This window comes from Phyllostomus hastatus, unplaced genomic scaffold (genome assembly GCF_019186645.2).
Source record: "Phyllostomus hastatus isolate PE091 unplaced genomic scaffold, TTU_PhHast_1.1 phas_contig_150, whole genome shotgun sequence".
NCBI lineage: Eukaryota > Metazoa > Chordata > Mammalia > Chiroptera > Phyllostomidae > Phyllostomus > Phyllostomus hastatus.
In genome coordinates this window covers 33759584-33781041 of record NW_025333611.1, presented here as the reverse complement: position 1 = coordinate 33781041, position 21458 = coordinate 33759584, and the positions used below count along the sequence as shown (strand labels likewise).

The window sequence follows — 21458 nt, the reverse complement described above, 5'->3', positions numbered from 1 at the left end:
AAAACAGAGGGCAAGCCGACATTACTCTCACACAGTTACGGAAGCCCCAATTTTCAGTGGTGCCAGCAGCAGCAGTGGGGTTCTACGGGAGACATGCCACTCACGCCCCCAACAGGAGCTGTGGAGTTTGGTCAAAGGAGTAACACTCGGGGCTAGTGGGTGCCTTTAAATTAAAATCTGATTGTTCTGTAAATTACAAGGCAAGTATGAATTCTTCTAGCAACTGACAGAAATTAAAATGACCTTTTTATATGCTGACTGGTACGATTTCTTGAATGCATAAAAACCTTGTTAACCTCACCTGTCGTCAAAGGCGAGCTTTGTTCTCCGAGGCTTAGGAACATCAGGGGCTGGTGCAGATGTAGGACAGTTAGAGGAGCTATTTGAAGCCTTTTCCTGACCAAAAAAATATATATATGTTTAAAGTTGTAAGGAGGTTAAAATTAAACTAAAAATATTTCCTGAGCCACTGGTAAAACAAAAGTCCATTTATTTCAGTAATTAATTTCCTTGTTATGAAATTTTTAAATTTCAGATTATACACATGTTTTTTATAGACTGAATCCATTTCAAATTCAAATCCATAATAAAAAATTTTCATTCTAACATTAGGGGTCTCCTGTGTGTCCAGCAGTGACTGAGGCACTTACTGAAACATAATACACGGTGGGTGTCATCCTGCAAAGTGGAAGGTCACCTGTTTGATTCCCCATCAGGGCACATGCCTGGATTGTAGGCCAGTCCCTGGTTGGGGCTCATGCGAGAGGCAATTAATCAATGTTTTTCTCCCTCTCTTTCTCCCTCCCTTCCCCTCTCTCTAAAAATAAATAAATAAAATCTTTTAAAAAAAAACATGAAGACATAAACCTAACATCAAAATAACAGCATTACTTAAGACAAAATTTACTGTAATTACTGACCAATAAAAACAGTAACAATAATATCTAACATTTACTATGTGCTTACTTACTACTCACCAGGCACTAAGTGAGCTAACTACTTAGCACAGTCACCACCCCTTCAACAACCCCATGAAATACACACTGCTAGGAGGACAGAATAAAAAGCAGGCTCAAGGAGGCTAAGTAACTTGTCCCGAGTTCAAACAACTTTTAAGTGGCATTCCTAGAATGTGGGTTTTAAGTCCAGATCTGTCAGATTTCAAGGGGCTAGCCATTTTCTTAAACTTTATTCTGCCTTCTATCAACACAGCCCCGTGGGCCAGGGCTGACTGCTTCCCCATCTAGCCCTTAGTCCTGTCTTTAATAGAATGAATGTACACTTTCCGTAATAAAGCGTCCTAAATAAGTAGACTATCCCCTACAAATGCATGAATGTTTCAACGTCAGAAAACCCAGTAATAAATAATTTCACTACTGGTGCTTAAAATCTACTTAAAAGGAATCATGTAACCATTTTCTTTCTTTTCTTATATGATGAGCTTTTCAGTTCCACTCATTACAGATTACTTCAAGGAATGAAAATAAAAGTCCTGAGATCTGACAAAATTCCAAGCTCTTCATGGTCAAGTTTGCACGTTTATGCAATGGCTTCCTGATTATCACATTGCAATGTACCATTACCAGGACAGCTTCTAGATTCACAGTGCCTAACTTTAGCTCTACTGAAGGAAAACTGAAATTTCTGAAAAATAAAAAAAATTTCCAGATATTTCAATAGACTTTATAATATAAAAATTTTATGTCTGAAATATGAAATCACTGTGTGGTAATGGATGTTAACTAGACTTATTGTGGTGATTACAGTACTTCAACAATATACCTATATCAAATCATTATGTTGTACACCTGAAGCTGACATGTTACATATAAAGTATATCTCAATGTAAAAAATTATAGAACTACAAAAAAAATTTTTTATACTTGTGGAAATAACAGGAGAGTGAAACACACTTCTCCCAGTAAATAACAACAGAACTGACCAAATGTCAGTCAGCACAAAGAAGGTTTGAAGGCATGATTAATCTAATTGAGTTTTATAGAGTCCTGTCCCCAATGAAGTGTACTGTAGAATACACATTCTATTCAAACAAATATAGGATATTTAAAAAACCTCCCATATGCTTTATAAGAATAAAGCACATCTTAGCAAATTTTAAGCTTACTGCCAAGCAGACCACCCTCTAGCTGCAACACCACGAAGGTAGAGAGACTAACCAAGAGATAACTAGAAAATTCTCTGTATGTTTGGAAACTGAGTAACACACTTTTAAATAACTTGTTGGTCAAAGATGAAGTGAAAATGGAAATTAGAAAACATTTTAAACTGAGTTATAAAAACATTATGTTCCAAACTGTGTGCAATGCAGCTAAAGTAGTATTTAGAGGGAACTATATAATCTGTATTTAGTAGAGAAAGAAAAAAGGCTTAAAATTAATTTAAAAATTGAGGTATCCATCTCTAAAAGTTAGGAAACAGAACAGCAAAACAAAAAGAATGAAAAAGGAAATTATAAAGAATATTAATTAACAAAATAGAAAACAGAATAAACTACAGAGAATTAACAAAAACAAAGGCTATTTTTTCAAAAAGACAAGCAAAATGATTAAGCTTCCAATGAGAATGATAAAGAAACAGAAGGCACACAGCTAATATTAAGAATATGAGGAATATAAGTAGAAATGTTGTAGATATCAAAAGCATAGTAAAACACTACAATAAATAGCTATATGCCAATTTCATAAACTTGAAAATATTATCAAGTATCTAGAAAAAATAAAAATTATATGTAATTTTGGTGTGCCTTATTAGTTGATATAAAAAATAGCATATTCTCTAACTAAATTAAAGATTTTTCTTTAGCTCTGGCTGGGTAGTTCAGTTGGTTAGAGCACTGTCCTGATGCACTAACATGGTGGGTTCGATCCCAGGTCGAGGCACATACAGGAGGAATAGACCAGCAAATGCATGAATAATTGGAACAACAAACTGATCTCTCTCTTCCTTCCTCTCTCTCTTTAATCAATAAGAAAAATAAGAAAAGAACATTTTTCTTTAATAAACCCATATATAATTATTTAAATTTGAAATTGCCGAGACTAACAGTAACACTTTTAATAAGCGGTAAGTGCCATAAGCTCTTGAAATTAAAGTGATCAGGGTCTCTATTTTAGTTTGTTGATAACAGAGTACCAAATAACTACATCTGTTTCAACAAATATTTCCTGATTACTCATTACGTTCAACACTGGATAAAATACAAAACAAGTAAGATACAAATCCCTGCTAACAAACCAATCAGGAAGAGAATAGGCAATGAGTTTTATCTACAAAATAACAGAAGCCAGATGAGCGGTGAGTTTATTCAATGAGTGCTTAAAAAGGAAAAAAAGATCCTAGATTTCAAGAAATAAGCACACAGGCCTCCAATTCCTAGAGTTAAAGGAGGGAAACGGAGAAGAGCCAGCGAGCAGGCAGTGCAGATCTGCAGCAGTGAGGGAAGCCGACAGCCACTCGGGCCCCTGGGGGCCACCAGGCCCACCTCTCCGAACTCCTGCAGATGAGTGCCCAGCTGCAGAAAGAGTTCTCTGTGTGTCTCTGTTTGAGACATTCACAATTCAAATTACCTCAATTTAAAGACTTAATCACCACATTTAATAAGCACAACTCACTGCCTAAAACAGTCTAATTTTTCAACTCTCAAACCTTTGCTCACTTAAGTTACAAATTATAATCCAGTGAATTATATTCTATAAAATCTAGGTATTTTCTTCACTTTGTCAGAGAGTTTGCTCCTGGTTCAGAACAGTTTAGAAAGCAATGAAAATAACCTGGTAAATTAAACTGAGGGTGACAGTTCAAAGAAGGTTGTTCAAGGCTGCACTCATTTCCATCCACATACGTAAGAATATTCCCCAACATCTGATCACACTCTAGGAATGATTCCAGTGTTAGCTGAGTTAACCAGGTAACTAAATGAAAAGAAATTTTTCTTCATGAATCAAAGCCAAATGGTTGCTTTGTCACTTTATGCAATATAACTTGCTTATAAAATCCAATTTTAAAAATTCTCAATCCAATTTCAAACCACAGAGAAGCAACTGGAGCTATGTATTATTAGATCACAATCAACTGTTTACCCGTAACCAACTTTTCCAACTAGGCATGTGGCCAGCCAACTTGCTGCTTTCATGGTCCCAGATCACTGCAGAAGTTTATTATCAAGAACATGACATTTTGAGAGTAAAAATGCACAGGCCTATAAATTTAATGAAATGTTTACAAAATTTTCAAAGCACAGTGTTACCTTAGAGAAGTCACATGGCAATGAGTTGCTTTTCGAAAGACCCAGGCCCCCAGCGCCTTACCTTGGCCTCCTTAGAGCTTCCGGAAGTCTTCCCTTCGGTTTTCTTCTGCTTTGATGCAGACGAACTGTTTCTGCTGCTGCCACTGTTCTCCTTGTTGCTGTTGTTACTTGACTTTAAGGAAGAAGACTGACTAATAGTCCTCTTCCGAGAGCCATGCTCTGTTTTTGGATCTTTTGAAGGAACAGGCCCAGCAGGGGAAGGCAGCAAATCCTTTTCTTTCGACACACTCTGCTTAGCTGACCTGCCAAACCAAAGGAATGGCCTCGTTTCTCCACACAGTCAGAGGGGTGACTGAGTCCACCCATTTCTCTCTGACTGATCTCCACACAAATTTGTTTTCCCCTGTAAGATTACTAGGACACATGATTTCTGCAAAACAAAGCTGCAAATTTCATGAGAGCATGCATCTTGTCTGGCTTTTCTCCCCCCATGGTGCCTAACCTCTGGCCTGCCATGCAACAAGTATTCAATAAATGCTGCTCAACTAACTGAACAAAAAGATGAATGGTAAAGGAAGGTATTAGTGCTCACAAATTACCAATCAGTCTTCTGAAAGTTACAGATAAGCTTGTCACCTAGCCAGAGGGTGGTAAAGCCCTCCTTTAATTTGTATCCTATACTTACCCCTAGTCCACTAAAAAAAGAGCAGAGGAAGACTGAACCTTAAATGCTTTCCATCCCTATTAGCTAAAAGCAAAAGCTCCCACTATTTGGTATATGTATGTGTATATATGTATACGACACACACACGTTAAAAGACATCCTAAGAGCATGTTAGAAAGTACCCGATAGCAAAGGGCATACATGCATTAACATGCATGTAACATGCTTTAGAGACGTACTCTCTGTTGCTGGACGGCTTGTGGCCTGCAGAGTTCTTGTCCTCTGTTTTGGGTTTCTTGCTCTCATTGGCTCGGTTATCCTCTTCATTCTAGATAAAAACCAGAAAACAGAGCTGCTAGGTTTGAATTTTATTTATCTGATTTTAGTTTCCAGAACTAGGCACCTGCAAATAGTTTATCCTTGATAAACTTCAGCAAGAAGACAAATGTGATGGAAAAGAATTCATCTAACCAATGTTCAGTGAGTTAGGTATTAAGGCTCAGTAATCTCCTATTTTAGATAAACAGAACCCAAATATTAGAACAAATTTCCTGTATCTTTTAGATGGCATCTTTTCAGACCAATGATTTCAGGGAGAGGGAGACGAAACTGTAATTAAGATATAATTCACACACCATAAAATTCACTCTTCCAAAGTGAACAGCTCAATGGCTCTTAGTGTATTCACGAGAAACTACACAACCATCACCACAACCAATTTTAGAATACTTTCGTCGTCACAAAAAGACACCCTGTGCCCATCTGCAGTCACCCCCCATTGTTTCCACCCCCAAACACCAGCAATTACCAATCCACACATTCTGTCCTTATGGATTCACCTATGGTAGACATTTCATACAAATGGAAGCATATAATATGGGTGGTGTTTTGTGTCTGGCTCCCTTCACTTAGCACATTTCTAGGGTTCGTGCATGTTGTGGCATTTATCAGTACTTCACTTCCTTTTACAGCTGAATATACCCCACTATATGGATAGACCACGTTTTATTTATCCACTCAACAGCTGATGGCCATTTAGGCTGTTCTCTACCTTTAAGCGAATAGGAATACTACAGATAAGACCATTCAAGTACAAGTTTTTGTGCAGATGTGTTTTCATTTCTCTTGGGTCAATACACACTTAGGAGTGTAAGACCTGGGACAAAAGGTAACACTGTAACTTTCTGAGGAACTGCTGAACTGTTCCAAAGCTGCTACATTTTACATTCCCCTGAGCAGTTTGGAAATTCCAAATCCTCCACATCTCTGACACTCGCTACTGTCCATCTTTTTTATTATAAGCCAAGCCTAATGATTTCTGAAAAACTTTTTTTTGTTAAAACAAAACCTATGGGCACATCTATAATTGCCAATGCTACTTTTCTGGGTGAATCTAAGTTTTCCTATTTGATATTTGCATTAAACATCAGGGTACGGGACTGCAAGAATTTTTAAAACACGCAACACCTGACTCTTTAGTCAGAGGCACTGACCTCTTTTCCCCGAGATTATCAAATAAAAGAATGACAATAGTCAACACAACAATAGCCATTCAGTGTGAATGATACAAAATTATACCTATTTTTGTCAGAGCAGCAAAATAAAAAATAAAACAACATATTTTTGGTGTGCTGCAGAGTTTCTGTAATTAGTTTACGTGTGCCATGAGATGAAAATGGTTGAAAATCACTGCCTTACACAAATGATTAAAGATGAACACACAAAAATATGAGAAAAAGGACATCTACATCCCTCATTACCCCTTGGCTGGGTCTCCTGTCATTGTCATCTGCTTTATCTTTAGGAATTGCCCAAAACTTAATTTTACCAAAGCCACCAATCTCAAAAACCATCACCAAGTTTCCTGCTGTTACATATTTTGTAAAATCAAAATCTGACTCACAAGCATTGATACAGAAAACCTGGGAGGAATACACACCAGTGAGATGGAGGGAGGAGAGGAGACATGAGACACGACTTTAGAGGAAGGGGATGTTTTCTTATAGGTAATATCTTTTTAAACCAAAGAGTAAAAAGGACCTTCATTTGCTCAATTATATTGTAAACATTTGAAAATCTGATAAAGAACATGTAACACTTGTTAAGCACAAAAGGACCATCTTTTTATCCCATATCTTAGTTTTCTGAAGAGCAGAGCCTATCATACACAAGCTCTTACTTCATGTAATTCTACAAATGAAGTCCCATAATCAGGCTCAACAATCAGAGGTTGGGGGCTACAGGGGCCAGCAGCCAGAAACAGCTTACTAGTTGAATTAAGCATCCCTACATCACAGTGATGGGAACGCGTTCCCCAAAGCACTGACACAGTAAGCTTCAGTTTCCCAGAAATTAAAAATTTAAAATATCTTCAACAAAAAATAAGTAAATAAGGAGAGACAAGTATTATTCTAGTTTGTCCAAACAGACCTCATCGTCTGCACACAGTACTCTTTCAAGAGAGGAAAAACCTCTAGCTTGCTTCGTGTTAAGAAAATGCTGTATTCTTCCTGTCCTACTGTGTGACATTCTTAAGGTCAACTGTGACTGGGATTTTACTCCAAGACCACCTGGGGTACCTGTCTGTTCACCTTCTCATACTTCCAGTCTTTTATACTTATGTTCACATCTATGTATCAAGAAATTACACTATTCTTTAAAACAGATTATTAAAATTCACTTTGCTCTGAAAATTCCTCACTAGCCCTGACCGGTGTGGCTCAGTTCATTGGGCATCAGATCAGTTCACAAAGCAAAAGGTCACTGGTTCAACCCCGAGTCACGGCACATGCCTGGGTTGCGGGCCAGGTCCCCACTCGGGGGCGTGTATGAGAGGCAACTGATTGATGTTTCTCTCACACACATGGATGTTTCTCTCCCTCTCTTTCTCCCTCCCCCCCCACTCTCTAAAAATAAAATCTTGAAAGTAATTTTAAAAATAAATAAAATACAAATTCCTCCCTAGGCATGAAAAGATGAAGCTGTTTTTCTCAAACAATCTCTATCTAAATATAGAAGTAGTTCAGCTCTTTCCATTATGTCTACTACCCTCCAATCATAAACATCTGTGAGTTTTCACATTTCCTGGGTCTAAAAAAAGCTGACAAATATATACACCAAGCTGCATTTCTAAACCCAAATTATTAGGGAAGTACTTAGAGATGAGAGCTACCTATATGTCGGCACATGTTTTTATTTCTGAACTTGCAGATTTGGGCATCTGAAGGGGCAAAGACGTGGGGTACAGTTACGGACAGCGGACTGGTACTTAAGGAAGTTCTTCAGGACCTGCCAAAATCCGTGAGTCCATGTTTTAGCTGGAATTAGTCATTTACAAAATGTGACTTGGTCTGAGTATAAGAGAAGTATGACAACCTAGAGAGTACATATCCCAACTAAAGACGTTTCAAACCAAAATTTGAAGAATGCTGTGAAGGCCCGTTTGCAATCTCTGCTTTCCTCTCACCTCCACACTGGCCAGCATGCACTCTGAACAGAGGCACTGGCTCACTTGTGACCCAACGAGAAGCTAAGCTGCTCTATGAAAGGCGCCAGGGAGAGGCACAGGGGTCCTGGGAGACTGTTCTGTCTGCAGCCTCAGCTGGGCCTTGGGCTCACCCTCTGCTTCCCTCATAGCCATGACTCAACTAGTTACTCTTGGCTGAGACTTCCACCGCATTTTAGATTTTGATGTTTAAAAATGAAAATAACAACAAAACCTTTTACAAACCTTATGTTTCCTCTTGCCTTTGTTGGGAACTTTTTCTGAGGCTTGTTTCTGAGCCTCTCTTGTGTGCTTCTCAGGCACATTTTTTTTTTCCCCTTTGGGTGGCTCTGTTTCTTTGTAAGGCTTTCCTGGTATTCTAGTCAAGAGATTCAGGTCAATCTTCACAATAAGTGGGTACCTGTCATCAGGCTCACTAAGGGGTGAGAGAAGTTCCTTCTCTTCCATAGGAGAGAACATTCGTTGCCGGAAAAAGCTATCTTCTTCCTCCACTGAGGAGGGCTTAACGGGAGTCCTGTTACTCTCGGGGTACTTAGGAGTTTGTGAGGAAGGAGGAAGGCTCTCGCTTTCATCCGAGTCTGAGGATGAGGTATCTGTTTCTATGATTTCCCTTGATTTCTGGGAAGATTTACTGGTTGACTTGTATTTCTTTTTCTCTGCTGAAGGGCGAGGGGAGGATTTGGACTCCTTTTTTATGTTGGGTTTCCGCGAGCCTTTGGTGGCGGCCTTGTGTCTGCTGGAGGGCATGCTGGTGGCCATGTCTACGGGGGTTTCACTTTCTATCTTCAAACCTCCCCGGGGCTCTTCAGCAGCTGCCTTCTCGGCCTTTTTGGGTTGTTTTTTGCCTACAGTTCTTCTCTGTGTTGTACTGTCACTCTGTGCAGGAGACTTCTGCCTCCCACGCCCACCTTCTGATCCCTTTTGGACAGTTTTGGAGTCCCGGCCGGGGGTAGCAGAACTCGTTTCTTTCGGTCCACCTGGATCAGTGTAGCTGTTCCCAGCACCCTGCTCTCGGCCTTCCTTTTTATAGCCTTGGGATGATGGGATGTTACTGTCCACAGAAGAAGCTGGTGACACTTTGTGTGGGTTCACCTTATTTAACCAATTGTCAAGTTGCCATTTGTTTGTTGGTGGTGGTTCAGGCTGAAAGACAGAGAAGTATGCTTTCATTAGTATTGTGGCGTTCTCTCCCTCCTTTATAGTCTCAGGAAGAGGAAGAGCACAATGCCTAGTGGAACTTGTTTTTCATAGTTCTGCCTAAACCAAGGCCAAAGGCTGAACATTGACTATTAGGTCTAATCAGTTGAATGAGAAAATAAGCTTAATGTCATACATGGCCTTTAAATAGTAAACATTCCTCTCAGCAATCTATTTTCAAAGGCAAAATTTGAAATACCATAGAGTATCCAGAAAGCAAACAAACAATATAGGTACCAATAGAGATTTTAATATTTTATCAACCTACAGTAAAATTATATCATAAGACTCTTTTTAGCCACAGTAAAATCTGAACTTGCAGATTTGAACTTACACAATATGAATTACCACATTAAAATATAAAATAAGGCCCAAACAAAAAAAAAATCCAGTATTTTTACGACCTGAAATATGACCTCATGTAGTTCCCAATCTTGACTATGTTTAAATAACAAGGAAACCAAAGTACCTAGGTGCCCTCCAAGATATACAGTTCAATTTTTCATTTTGTCAAAATATGTACCCTTCTTTCTTTCACCTTTTATATCTGAATCAGGTTTCACTTGGCCATCACCAGGGGCCGAAAGAGGGCCCAGGGAAGGTGCCCCTGCCTCCCTCTCACCTCCGGAGACGCGCTCTGCGAGGGCTCATTGGCCTCGCTGTCGCTGGAACTGCTTTCACTCTCTGAGTCCGATCCAGAGCTGCTTTCAGACCCGCTGTGGCTGCTGGAATCATCCCTGGAGTTATCTGCTCCTTCACTATTATGGTGTGAAGGTTCAGAGTTACTAGAAGAGATAAAACACATAAGCGACCAAAAAGGTTTTTCTTTTCTTTTTTTTAAACAATGACAACAGGAAAACATTCAAATCTGCCAACCAACTTTACAAAATAAAATGATGCCTACCTTCCTGGTGTACTCCTGGGCATTGTCTTATCACAATCCTAAAATTAAAACAAGAAAGGAAATCCATGAATTAATAAATAAGCACTCTATATGCTTAATGTGAACAATTATCTGAGTGTTCCATAGAAAAACTGGTTTCTCTAGTGGGCGCATCCACACTAAGTAACACTTGTAACATACTGTTTCAACCTAAAGAATAACTAATTGCCAGGATATGATAAAAAGCTTTGTGAACAGTTCTTGTCAACAATCTCATGCTTCATAAGCATGCTCTGATCCATCGTAAGTATTAAGGAAAAACCATTTTTTTTAAGTAAAAAAGAAAACGGAGGTTTAAAGGTAGACCAGAAAATGACAACATTCCAATGTTGGCAAGCAGGCATTAACTTGTTTTAAACAACTGGATGGCAGATGTCCTTTTACTGTAATTCTCACTAAAAACCAGTGAGAACGAACACTGCAGGAAGCTGGCGAAGCCACGGAGGAGCGGACCCACCTGCTCCCCATCGCTGTCCTCGCTGCTGCTCAGCTTTAGGTCATCTTTTAACATCCTAGCAGGAAAGGCAGAGAGAGTTATTAGTTTTGGAACAGTTTATTATGCCATACCAGAGTATTAAATAACTTCTAAGAATTCTAGAAATAATCACTGTTGTAGCCAAAGATTCAACTGAAAAACAAAGAAAAAATTCAGAGTCTTATTCTGTCTGGTTTGGTTCATATCCAGAGTTAAACCTCAGAAATAAGTAACTTACAATTTCAGAAACTCTAACTTTTCCATAAGTAAAATATTCATCTATCTTTTCTAATTAAACAAAAGCCACCTTCTATTAACTTTTACACTCACTTTTGTTATCTCTAATTTTTCTCTAATTGCATACACACACACCCATTCATTATTAAGACAAATCATCGTACTCATACCCAATAGTTTACTAGAGAGATATAACTCCTAAAAAAGGGAGGAAGATAAAATGAAAGCATCAGCAATTCTCCTTCACTGTCGCCAATGTTCCATGAAGAGGTTTGCACAACTGAGTAAATGTGAAAACCAGAACATAAAATCAAAGTTCTAGTTCATAAACACCTCACTATGACAGATGAGCACCCTGTATGGAAGAAAGAATTATGGGTAAAAAACTTGGTTATACTGCAGAATGTATGTGTTAAAAACAAACTCCAGATTCCAAATCCTTATTGATCAAATTCAAGACAATTTTAAAAAAACACCAAGATATATTTTTCTTAAGGCTGTAAAGTCAAAATTAAAATTAAAGAATGAGTAACATTCTTGCCTTTTTATAGGAGAGGAACAGTTAATACAAAGTTTAGGGAGAAATACAACTAGAAAAAGTTTTAATTTCTCATTATCAGTAGTTCTATTACTTTTCTTCTTAAAATTTCATAAGTCTCCAATCAGTGGAAGGAAAATCTTTCACTCTACTAGCTACTTACACTTTCTCTTCAAAGTTTAACATGATCTTCTAAATCTGACCCCAAATTCAGAGTATCACATGAAAGTTCACACAGAAATAAAGTATAACCAGGTAACTACAGATTTATGAGAAGTGTTTTAAGGCTGGCTCAACTAAGTGGGATAGAAAACAACAAGAGTTTCCTTTTGGACAAGGGCTTAGCACATCTCCACGGCTGATTTCCTGTAAGCAAGTAGCTTACTTTAAATTCCCTCAGCTCTTGTAATTTGACATGTGAATATGTCAAAGCTTTTACCAAACTACTCAAGGCCCTGCCTGCTTTTCCCTCAGCAACCAAAGTGATATGCACATATATGACAGGCTTATATGCATATATAAGAGGCTGAGGTTATCAGTATAGACTGTGGTTATGGCATAAAGCTGGCACTATTTCTGGCCAGTTTCTTCAGAACTTTGTTCTACTCACTGAGGTGACTTGTGGTCTCAAGAATTCAGGAGTTTATTCTTTAATCTAGAATTTATTGTCACCTAATATACTACCCTATGGAATTTTGATGCATTACAAAATAAAAGTAGGGAAACTTAGTAACAGTACAAACTACATTGCCTTAATAGTCTATATTCAGTGGTTAAATAGAGGGCCTATGAAGAAGAATCCTGTCTTTTTTAATGTCTTCTTTATTAAAAACAACTTACAAACACACATCTTGGAGAGATGGGAAAACAACTGTAATCTCAGAGCAAAGGTAAGCAAACTATGGCCCGCAACAAAATCCAGACCACCACTGACTTGTGAAGAAAGACTCAAGGGAACACAGCCACAGACAGCCATGGTCTATGGCAGTGATGAACAGGTGGACAGAGACCATCTAGACCCTAAAGCCTAAACACTTCCCCATCTGGCCCTTTACATAAAAGTGTGCCTAGCCCTGTCTTAAGAGATTAAGTGCATATTTCTAAGTGTTGTTCTAAATATACAGATACTACATATAGATGTTTAGCAAAAAAGACAAACACTAAACTTATTAATCAATAAACTTACGATTTAGACTGATGTCCATTTGAGGTTTTAGAAGAAGGGTTATATCTTTCTAGAATAAAAAGAATGCAGAATCAGCAACTGAAGTAGGGTTATTTAGACTGTAAAATATATATCAATATACCCTTAAGAAAATATAAATTAAAAAAACGAAATACAGTTCTTCATCCATCAAACCTGCAACACTTTAAAGGCCAATAACGTGAGATACTGGTAGAAATAGGCCTGCGCATTCCTGTGCTGTTAGCAGAACTATAAACTCAGGCGATTTTTTCGGAGGGCAATCTGGTAATATTATCTTAGAAATACTGTTAAATGCACACATCCACATACCCAATTATAATAAAAGGAATTAATCTAACACATATATCTGGAGGAATACATGAACACATGCATGGATGTTTATTATATAATATATAGTTTATAATGGCAAAATCTGGAAGCAAATGTCCATCAAGAGGGGACTACTGAAACGAATTATGGTACTTTCATTCAGTATAACACAATTTTAATGCTAAAAAGAATAAGCTGGAGCTTTATACTGGTATGAAAACAGCTCTAAAATAAATTAAGTGAACAACACAGGTAACAGCAAGTAGGGGCAGCTTATGATCCCATTTGCCAATAGTCAGTTTTGGGGAGAAAGACTAGAGGTCAGCAGGTAAAAGGAAGGATGAGGCATTCCTAAAAGATTTTAAGACAATCTAAACTCTCCAGTTTAGAGTTTTGAACTCTCCAGTCCATAGCTACCTATTTTCTGTATATTCACAATGTCAGGTCCCTTTTGCCTGTAACAACAGCTTTAACACAGAAGAAATAGATATACAGATAAAATTTGTTAACATAAAAGGGATCTTCTAGTTTCATCTTTAAGATCACTCAAGGTAACACACTAAGTAGCAAAAAGTTTCGTATTTTTACCTCCCAAAATAGCTTATTATCAGTATTAATTTACCTTACTTAAGAGGGCATCGCTCTTGGTGAAGAGAGCATGTTTTGCTGCAGAGCTATACGGTGAGGCCTAGACATTTGTTCTAGTTCCCACCTTACCCCTGGGCTTGAATTCCCTAAGGCTATCTTCCCCTCAAACAAGTTTCTCTGAGAGGCCAAGAGGGTGGAATGGAGGTGGAGGGGGTTTATGTAGCTAACAGCAGGCTTTCTTCCCATACCCAAAGAGTAAATATATAAACACAGGAAGAGAAGAGCCATTGTAAGCTACAGTGACCCCTTCTTACCTGGATGGAGTTTTGCTACTACAGAACCAGTGTCTTCATGAAGGAGATGGAAAGACAGAATGGCTCTTGGGTTTATAAAATGACAATCAAGCTGAATCCAAGAACTTTGTAGTTCAAATACTCAATAATAAAAGTAGTTACTTTCACCCTGACCGTTTTGGCTCAGTGGGTTGGGTAACATTCCACAAAGCAAAAGGTTGCTTGTTTGATTCCCTGTCAGGGCACATGCCTGGGTTGCAGCCTGGTCAAGGGTCGGGACCATGTGAGAGGCAACAATCAGTGTTTCTCTCGCACATCCATGCTTCTCTCCCTTTTTCTCTCCCTTCCCCCACTTTAAAAATAAATAAATTTAAAAAGTAATTAACTTTGCTCTCCAATAATTTGGAGAGCTCTCTATAATTCTTCATTTTTAAAGCATATCAAGATTCAGTTCAACCTTACTGATCATCAAATCATAAAAACCGGGATAAGACAATGCAAAAAATTGTTAAAGCGATATATGATATGACCATGAGAAATGACTGCTCAAGAAAACCAAGAGGAAAAGAAATACTCACTCTGTTCTCCAGGGCCAAAGCTGGACTGCTGAGACTCCTAAGATAAAGGGGATACAAATTATACAGTAACAGTAAGTGAAAAGGTTTCATTAGTGAAAAAAGGCTTCAAATTAAATAATTCAATTCCAGCTAATTCAATGAAAGATTATGCCAAGTTCCTAAGAATGCATAAAAAAACACAAAAGAAGTTAATAATTCCATCTAATCAGCCTCAGAAATTTTGTAGTCAACAACGGACTTTCCCAGAACTTAACACAAAAAGAAAAAGTGACCTAATGGTCTTTCTTTATCACTCCTTTCTTTTCAGTTGCATCCATGGTACACATATCCTAATTCGGAGCACAGAAGAACAAATGTAAGATTCTTGGTCTCTCCCTGGATGGGTGGCTCTGTTGGTTGGAGCGTCATCCTGTACATCAAAAGGTTGCGGGTTTGCTCTCCAGTCAGGGTTTCCAAACTCAAGTGTCACAATCGAAATAGCTGATTCACATGTGTAAATGCCCATTTTCCTAGGTTATGTCGGTGGTACACTATGTACTACTAAAATTACACAAACATCCCTAAATGCCTATTTAAAAATAATCTTCCTTTAATTACATAATTATCCGTGAAAGAGAAATACAAACAGTGTGACAGCTCAAATACAGTTTTGCTAATAAAAAAAAGTTACAAATCCTCATCTGTGGTCAACTGACATTCAACAAGGGTGCCATGACCAGCCAGTGGGGAAAGAACTGTCTTTTCCGCAAATGGTGCTGGGGCAACTGAACAGCCTTGTGCAAAAGAATGAAGCAGGATGCTTACTTCAGACAATACAAAAAAATTAAACTGAATCCAAGACCTAAATTTAAGAGCTAAAACTACAAAACTCTTAGAAGAAAATGTCATGTCAAATCTTAATGACCTTAGATTTGGGGAAGAATTCTTACACATGACACCAAAAGCACAAAACACAAAATAAACAGATAACATGAGAATTCACCAAAATTAAGAACTTATGTGCCTCTAAGGACACCACCAAGAAAGTGAAAAGATAACCCATAAAACAGGGAGAAAATATCTACAAATCATGTGTCTGATGAAACTGACACCTACAATATATAACGAGCTCTTACCACTTAATAATAAAACTACAAATAACCCAACTTTCTCAGGTCCTCACTACCAACATGACCAAGAAAAGAAGAAACAACCGGTGTGCCAGAAGAGGCTGCAGCCATGTACAGCCTGTTTGTTGCACCAACTGCACCCGCTGTATGTCCAAGGACCAGGCCATTAAAAAGTTCATCATTCAGCCCTGGCTGGGTATGGCTCAGTGGGTTGAGCACCGTTCTGTGGACTGGAGGGTCACCGGTTTGGTTCCCGGTCAGGAGCTTGCTAGAAGCAATTGATCTGTTTCTCTCCTTCCTTTCCCCTCTCTCTAAAATAAATAAATAAAATCTTTAAAAAAAATCATCGTTCAAAACAGAGCTGTTACACACATTTCCAAAGCTAGTGTCTTTGACACCTATGTGCTTCCAAGCTGTATGTGAAACTACATTATTGTGTGAGCTGTGCCATTCACAGAAAGGTAGTCGGGAATCATTCCTGTGAAACCCGGAAAGACCAGATATCCCACCCCGACTTTGACCTTCAGGTGCTGCCCCACAACCTCCACCAAAGCCTATGTAGGGAGCTAAGTTCTTAAAGACTGAAGAAAAGTTCTCTGGAAAAAAAAGTAAATTTTACTTAAAAAGAACAAAAGCCAAAAAGACAAATACCCAATAAAAAATAGGCAAAGGATGTGAATATGTATTTTTCCAAGGAAGATATACAAATGCCCGATAAGCATATGAAAAGATGTTTGCCATCATTTCTCATCAGAGGAAATACAAAGCAAACCCTCAATGGGACAGCTACTTCACACACAGTAGGTTGATTAGAATCACGAAGCCAGACAAGCAGTGCTGCCAAGGATATAGAGAAACTGAAAGCTCAATGGAAATGTAAAAACGGTGTGGCTAGGCTAGCTGCTTTGGAAAACATTCTGGCAGTTCCTCAAATGACCAAACATTAAGAGTTATCACATGAGCAAGCAAAATAGAAACATATTCACACAAAAATTTGTACACAAATATTCACAGTGATATTATTCATAATAACCAAAAGCTCAAAACAGCACAGAGGTCCTTCAGCTGATGAATGTATAAAAATCATGATATACATCTATAAAAAGAAATACTATTTGGCCAAAAAAAAGGGAATGAAGTACTGATACATGCTACAACTTGAAAGAAGCTTGAAAACATCATGCTAAGTGAAAGAATCCAGGCATAAAAGACCGTATATGGTATGATTCCATTTACATGAAATGGCAAGAAAGGGGAAATCTACTGAGACAGAGTAGATTAGTGGTTGCACAGGGCTGGCATCAAGAGAGAAGAGGATAATAGCTTAAGAATAGAGACTTTCTTTTTGAGGTGATGAAATGTTCTAAAATTGTAGTGATGGTTGCACATGTCTATAAATATATTCAAAACCATTTAACTGTATACTTCAAATAGGTGAACTGCATAGTATGTGAATTATATCTCAATAATGCTATCTTAAAACCCATAAATAAAGCAGTGTGCAAGAGGTCACTCCTGTGAATTGTGTTAAAAATGAAAAGAATCCTCCATCACCTTGGATTGCTAATTTACCTGATAAGTGGTCTACGGATTAATAGCCCAAGCTTTTAAGTAACCTCTGACTCCAGTAGCCTGTCACCAAGTGCTACTGGATCCTGTCTTCAAAACATCTACTAGATGCAACATTCTCCTCTCCATGCAAAGTCTTCAGGTCCTTATCTTTCTTCACCTACAATGGCCATCTAACTCCAGTCTCTCCTTCACTCAACTGCAGCCTCTAGCTAACCTTTCTAAAGCCCAAGCTTTAAGTATGTGACATCATTACTCTTCTATTTTCATAGAGCCTCCAATGCCTCTTTGTCTTTCCCTAAGCATAAAACGAACTCTGCTGCATGACATTCACCCATATAAATGACTGAACGGACTGATAAGCAAAAACAAGGGCCTTGTCCTCATGGAGCTTAACACCCATGTGAATAATGTTCATGACTATCTTTGCAACTGCTCATGCAAGTAAATATAAAATGGCAACTGTGGTAAGTATAAGGAAGGGCAAATACAAACAGTATTATATAAGAATTTATAATTGCATGTCCGTGTGTGAGAAAGAACAGAACATGAATATGAACATGAATCTGGCCAGGAAGACTACCAAAGGCTTCCCTGAGCAAGTACTAACTGTTCAGACTGAGATCTGAAGGATATGCGGGAAGCACACTGGGGAAGGAAAGTAAAGGTAAGTGTTCAGGGTAGAACGAACAGCATGTGGAAAGACCAAAAAGAACAGGAACAATGCAGTCTGTGGGAGGAAACAGGACAGAAGGAAGAAGATGGGTGAAAAACGAGACTCAAGCCCTGAGAAGCTAGATTATGTGGCTTTTAGACTTTATAGACCATGTTAAAGATGTATGTGTATATGCAGTTTACTAAGCAAAAGAACTGACAACCACATGTTGAGAAGATCACAACTGCTATTAAGCGGAGAATAGCTTGGAAAAACTAGCATGAAGTAAAGATATCAATGAGATTACCACAGCGGTCCAAGCTGGAAATGACTATAGTTTAAACAAAGGGGGTTCAAGCTTTTTTGACCATGTACTCCCCATCACTAAGAAATTTTTTTTAATTTTTAAAAAGATTTTATTTATTTTTAGAGAGGGAAGGGAGGGAGAAAGAGAGAGAGAGAGAGAGAAACATCAATGTGCGGTTGCTGGGGGTTATGGCCTGCAACCCAGGCATGTACCCTGGCTGGGAATCGAACCTGCAACACTTTGGTTCGCAGCCCAAGCTCAATCCACTGAGCTACGCCAGCCAGGGCAAAAATTTTTGCATTTGTATCTCAAAAATATGTACAGTTGACCCCTGAACAACACAAATTTGTCCTTGTGTGGACCCACTTAATACACGGATTTTAAAAAAATCCTCATAAAAGTCAACTCTATATTTTATTCATTGTCAATTAACACATATATATGACCAAAATATTGAAATTTTACAGGGCTCAGAAAAAGTGGAAAAGTATTTTAGATTGATTTTTAAATTATATTAATGACAATAATATTTTTCTTGCACACAAATATAGTGTTTCAAAGTTTACCACTAACATTGGTTTATGAGGGGGCAGACAGAAGAGGAGAAAGGTGGGATAAATGGTGATAGAAAGAAACTTAACTTTGTTTGGGTGGTGAGCACACAATACAATGATGTATTACAGAAGTACAAACTTTAGCCCTGGCTGGTATGTGTCAGTGGATTGAGTGCCAGCCTGCAAACCAAAGGGACGCAGGTTCAATTCCCAGTCAGGGCACATGTCTGAGTTGTGGGCCAGGTCCCCAGTAGTGGGCATTTGAGAGGCAACCATGCACTGATGTTTCTTTCCCCTTCTCCCTCCCTTCTCTTCTCTCTAAAAAATAAATAAATAAAATCTTAAAAAAATAAGTACACACTTTAAATCTATATAATTTTATTTACCAATATAACCCCAATAGAGTCAACAAGAATGTTTTTAAATGGCTTATTTTGATGTTTGGCTTCAAATGGATACTACAAAGACACTACTACACAAATAAAAGAATTGCTATACTTAACTAAGTCATGATACCAAATTTCAATCCTATACCTTAATTGTGCGAAGGTTTCTCTCAAAACCAAGCTAGTAGGTTTCCAATTTTCACTGATATAATCAGATTTTTTTGGAAAATAAAGACTATATTTTAATATTTTTACCAAATAGACTCAAAACCCACTAAATTTAGAAAATTACTTCCAAATCTTTAAAGTGTGCGTGTGTGAAATCATCAGTTTTTGTCAACTACAATAAAAAATATATAGTAATGAGATTATTTTGTTTTAAATGAGGCAGTTAAATAACAGTGAACTTCTACCTGTTCTAAAAGATATTCAGGAGTGTCACAGACATTCTCCATGAGAAAAGGAGGAGACAGGATTGGGAAGGAAGGAGGTGAAATTATTATACTTTAGGATGTATCTTCTGTTTTATCTTTCCTTGAGTGGTACACAACATAGTAGCTCTTTAAGTATTTTGTAACTGAAAAGAATGTAACAGATAATCACAAATGGAGACTACCAGAAGCACCTGTAGTGTCATCCACTACAGCTAATTTTGCACAATGCATGATTTATTCTTTTTGGGGGGGAACTGGTGGACAGTACCCAGCAACTTTCTTTTTTTTTTGAATTGTATTTATTTCTCCTATTCCTTCTTCCACTTCCACTCACCTTCCTCTTCCACCTCTACCCTGCCAATCATCATCCCGTAGTCTGTATCCCTGAATTTTCATTTTTTTCTTTTTGCTCAACACCTTCACCCACCCAACCACCCTCCACACCCACACCCTGAGCTGTCAGCCTGCTCTCTCTGTGATTCTGACTCTACTTGCTTGTTGGACCAGTTTCTCCATTAGATTCCACACATGAGTGAAATCATATGGTACTTGCCTTTCTCTCTGACTGTTTTATTTCATTTTGCATAATGTTATGATTTATTCTAATAGCTGTGTCCTGAATCTCTAGCTCTGTTTTTTAAGCTTGTTTCAATAGTTTCCTAAGTAATGCATTTTAGTATGTTTGCTGTTTCTTTCTGTACATTTCAGTCATTTTCACAAAAGCAGAAAGACCAAATTTTTTAACAAAAGTATAGAACACTGGGGGCAACATCAAGAGATGTGTTTAATAAAATTTTACTGAATTTTTATGTATATTTAAGAACTGAACTGAATTATCACATAATTCAAAATATCACTAATACTTCAAGGTATATTATACACGAAAATCAAGGTTAAAGATACAAGTGCATAGTCAAGCCACTATTGAGAATAGGGGTCTTTTTTTCCTTCTGTTTACAGCATCCTTGTTTCTACTCTACACTGTGGCAGATCCTAGGAGTAGGTAAGTATCAACTCTGCCATCTCCATGTTTGCTTGAAAATGCATTTTAGTGTCATTTTCATTCAGTAAGTTCACTGCAGGTATATTTCTAAGCCACTGGTGCATTAGTGAAGACTGCTGAATTAAAACCAGTTAATATAATCTGTAAACCATCTTAACCAAACACTCTTAAACCTGCAGTACACTACAGCTAAGAAGAGCAAATGAAGGAGAGCAAGTCTATCAACCTTTCCACATCAGGAAGACCTAAACTCTTGGAATATCTCACATGTCTAAAATAAAATGGGGCCCTCTGCCATTCAGATCAAGAGAAACAACACTTAACTGATTTTTCTCCCCCTACCATGACTAAAAAGTTAATAAGGATTTTTTAGAATTAAAAATAACAAAATTTTCATTCCCCCCACCCAGTCTTCAATGCATACAACACTAAGGTATATGCTTTCCACTTTGGAGCTCACTGACTTACACAGTGGTAACGAGGATAGAGGAAAATGAATAGAACTGAACGCATTAAAGGAGGTAAAATTACTGGGACTTGTGACAGTCCGTGGTCATGACAAGGAAAGTGTCAAATATAACCCCTATGAGGTTCTTCTGGTGTCACCAGGATGGGAAACAGAGAAGAGGGGCATGCTTGT

The 21458-nt window shown here is 38.0% G+C and overlaps 1 protein-coding gene and 1 pseudogene across 1 annotated transcript in view; one reads left to right on the top strand and one right to left on the bottom strand.

Moving 5' to 3' along the window:
• AFF4 (AF4/FMR2 family member 4) overlaps positions 1 to 21458 on the bottom strand; it is a 91573-nt gene that overhangs the window by 14300 nt on the left and 55815 nt on the right. The window contains exons 6-14 of the mRNA XM_045828871.1: positions 14802 to 14838; positions 13013 to 13061; positions 11034 to 11088; positions 10538 to 10575; positions 10256 to 10418; positions 8662 to 9579; positions 5171 to 5259; positions 4329 to 4569; positions 302 to 396 (exon numbers count right to left, since the gene is read on the bottom strand). Coding sequence (XP_045684827.1) covers positions 302 to 396; positions 4329 to 4569; positions 5171 to 5259; positions 8662 to 9579; positions 10256 to 10418; positions 10538 to 10575; positions 11034 to 11088; positions 13013 to 13061; positions 14802 to 14838 — 1685 coding nt within the window. The remainder of the gene's footprint in view (positions 1 to 301; positions 397 to 4328; positions 4570 to 5170; positions 5260 to 8661; positions 9580 to 10255; positions 10419 to 10537; positions 10576 to 11033; positions 11089 to 13012; positions 13062 to 14801; positions 14839 to 21458) is intronic.
• LOC123812174 lies at positions 15971 to 16472 on the top strand (annotated as a pseudogene).